General features: G+C 38.8%; 1 protein-coding gene across 1 annotated transcript in view; it reads left to right on the top strand.

Annotated features, from left to right (window-relative positions):
• ZNF451 (zinc finger protein 451) overlaps window positions 1-2,167 on the top strand; it is an 85,194-nt gene extending 83,027 nt beyond the window's left edge. Inside the window, exon 15 of the mRNA XM_007471186.1 lies at window positions 1,535-2,167. Within this exon, the coding sequence (XP_007471248.1) occupies window positions 1,535-1,581 (47 nt within the window). The 3' untranslated portion in view covers window positions 1,582-2,167. The remainder of the gene's footprint in view (window positions 1-1,534) is intronic.
• The last annotated feature ends 352 nt before the right edge of the window (window positions 2,168-2,519 follow it).

Below are 2,519 nucleotides of genomic sequence, written 5' to 3'. Positions count from 1 at the left end.
TCCCTACACTAAGATCATGAAGGTATTCCCATGTATTATCTTCTAGAAGCTTTGTTGTTTTGCCTTTCACAATTATATAGTTAAATATACAGTAAATTTGAAATGTGTTTTTGTATATTCCATAAGGTAGAGGTAAATTTTAATTTTTTCCCCATGTGGCCTACCAGTTGACCATTTGTTAAGAATATCATCTTTCCCCACCTTTCTGCAGCACCACCTTTGTCATCAATCAGGTTTCCATATATGCGTGAGTCTGTTTCTGAGCTGTCTGTGCTGTTCCTTTGGTGTGTTCATCTGTTCTTACACTGGTACCACACTTTTTTTTGCGGTACGCGGGCCTCTCACTGTTGTGGCCTCTCCCGTTGTGGAGCAACAGGCTCCGGACACGCAGGCTCAGCAGCCATGGCTCACGGGCCTAGCCACTCCGCGGCATGTGGGATCTTCCCGGACCGGGGCACGAACCCGTGTCCCCGGCATCGGCAGGCGGACTCAACCACTGCGCCACCAGGGAAGCCCCCCACACTCTTAATTACTGTAACTTTGTAATAAGTTTTCATAAAAATAAATCTTGTCACCCTTTTCTTCTTTGCTAAGAGCATCTTGGCTTTTCTGTGCATTTCTTCATCCCTTTGAATTCATTTTAGGGCAACTCACTGACCCAGAATCTAGCTTTAACTTAGTACAGTGTAGAGTAGCTTGTAGTGTTTTAAATTGCCAACCACATAACACTAGTGCCCCAGCTCAGAGGAAGGTGCGGCTATATCTTAGAAGAATTACCAGTGTCTGTGAACCAAGTAGGCTCTGGGAGACCGTGGACTGGACGGAATGAGATAAATCTGGTGTGAGAAGCTACTGAAGGCCAAGAAACTGACACCTAGTTCCACCCTCTTGGACCTTACTTAGCATCATTCTTGGGAAATGGAGAAAAAGACCTGTGAGCTCAAGAATGTCAGTCTTGTTCACTGTTGTATTCTGTGCCTGGTATACACAGTGGGCATTCAATAAATATTTGTTCAGTGAGTGCATATGTGTATATGCTTCTCAGAGGACATTATATAGTCATGAGTTTGACTCTTTGCTTAGACACTAGAAAGCTTAAAACTAAAATTTTAATAGCCTTTGAGATTTTGCCATTTCATGGTTTTGGCTTTCTATTTCTGCTTTAAGTCTTATATGCATTACCTCAAATCTTTTTGGAAATACATACTCATTTTCCACGTTGAGTCTGGTGATTACCTGTTAGTGATTCTAGAAGTTTGTTGACTTTCTACGTCCCTAAATGGAAATTACTTACAAGTTTCTTAGCATAATTAAGCTCACATATATTATAATTCAGTTTGAGATTATATCCAGATTCTCATATTTCAAAATAGTCGTATTTTATGATGATGAAACTACCAAGTTACCCTCAGTTTCTCCAATTTGTATTTCCTTTCCTTCCTGAAAATACAGATGTAGTTGATGAGACTTACATAAAGCACATCTTTATTAGTTTTCTGCTCTAAATATCAAAATTCTATGTTTTTTAATGCAGATGTGGAATTAGAAGAAGCGATTAGAAGAAGTCTTGAGGAAATGTAATTAAAGATATTACCACACAGCATCAAGTGGCCTTGAAGAGACTCAGGATAATGAATTCTTGAGTTTGTTTTCTAAAGGAGATCAGAAATCTACTAGTACAAATGTACTTGAAAACTTTGTTTTGCTTTCATATGTTCAAAATCTGATATTGCTTTGTATTTTTGTGCTATTTTGCAAAAATGTATAGCGGAATAGAATACATGGTAATGCAAATACAAATCATGTATTCTAATATAGGTATCATGTTTCCCAGTTAACTTTGAATTCATATATTTAGGTTATAAGAATTAAAAATTAGAAAAGCCCTTGACTATTGTTTATATGTTTCCCAAATAGAATTGTTTCTTTAATTTTATTTGTACAGTACAGATGATTCTAGTTTATTTTTTTAGGAGTGAAATGAATATAAATAAAGCTGTCATAGCTCACTTTTTCTGTAAATTCTGCTTCTCATGTGGCACTAATATATAGTACCTTTGAGATCTTTGATCATTGGGAGAGAGTAATGGAAACTGATCATGGAAAGAGATGAAAAATTTTATCAGCAATGTTCTTTGTGGGTTTCACTCATATGTATATCCCTGCTTTAATTAGAGCTGCATATTGCTGGAATAAAAAAAAAATTTCTTTGAAAATAGTGAAAAGAAACTTTTGCCATTCCTTTTACCTGCTTAGACTTTTTTTTTTTTTGCGGTACGCAGGCCCCTCACTGTTGTGGCCTCTCCTGTTGCGGAGCACAGGCTCCGGATGCACAGGCTCAGCGGCCATGGCTCACGGGCCCAGCCGCTCTGCGGCATGTGGGATCTTCCCGAACCGGGGCACAAACCCGTGTCCCCTACATCGGCAAGCGGACTCTCAACCACTGCGCCACCAGGGAAGCCCCTGCTTAGACTTTTATGTGACTTGTATTATCTACTGTTTAAAGGGAATGATGTAAA

This window comes from Lipotes vexillifer, unplaced genomic scaffold (assembly GCF_000442215.2).
Source record: "Lipotes vexillifer unplaced genomic scaffold, Lipotes_vexillifer_v1.1 scaffold302, whole genome shotgun sequence".
Lineage (NCBI taxonomy): Eukaryota > Metazoa > Chordata > Mammalia > Artiodactyla > Lipotidae > Lipotes > Lipotes vexillifer.
The sequence above is the reverse complement of the archived record's forward strand: the minus strand, read 5'-3'. Positions and strand labels throughout refer to the sequence as shown.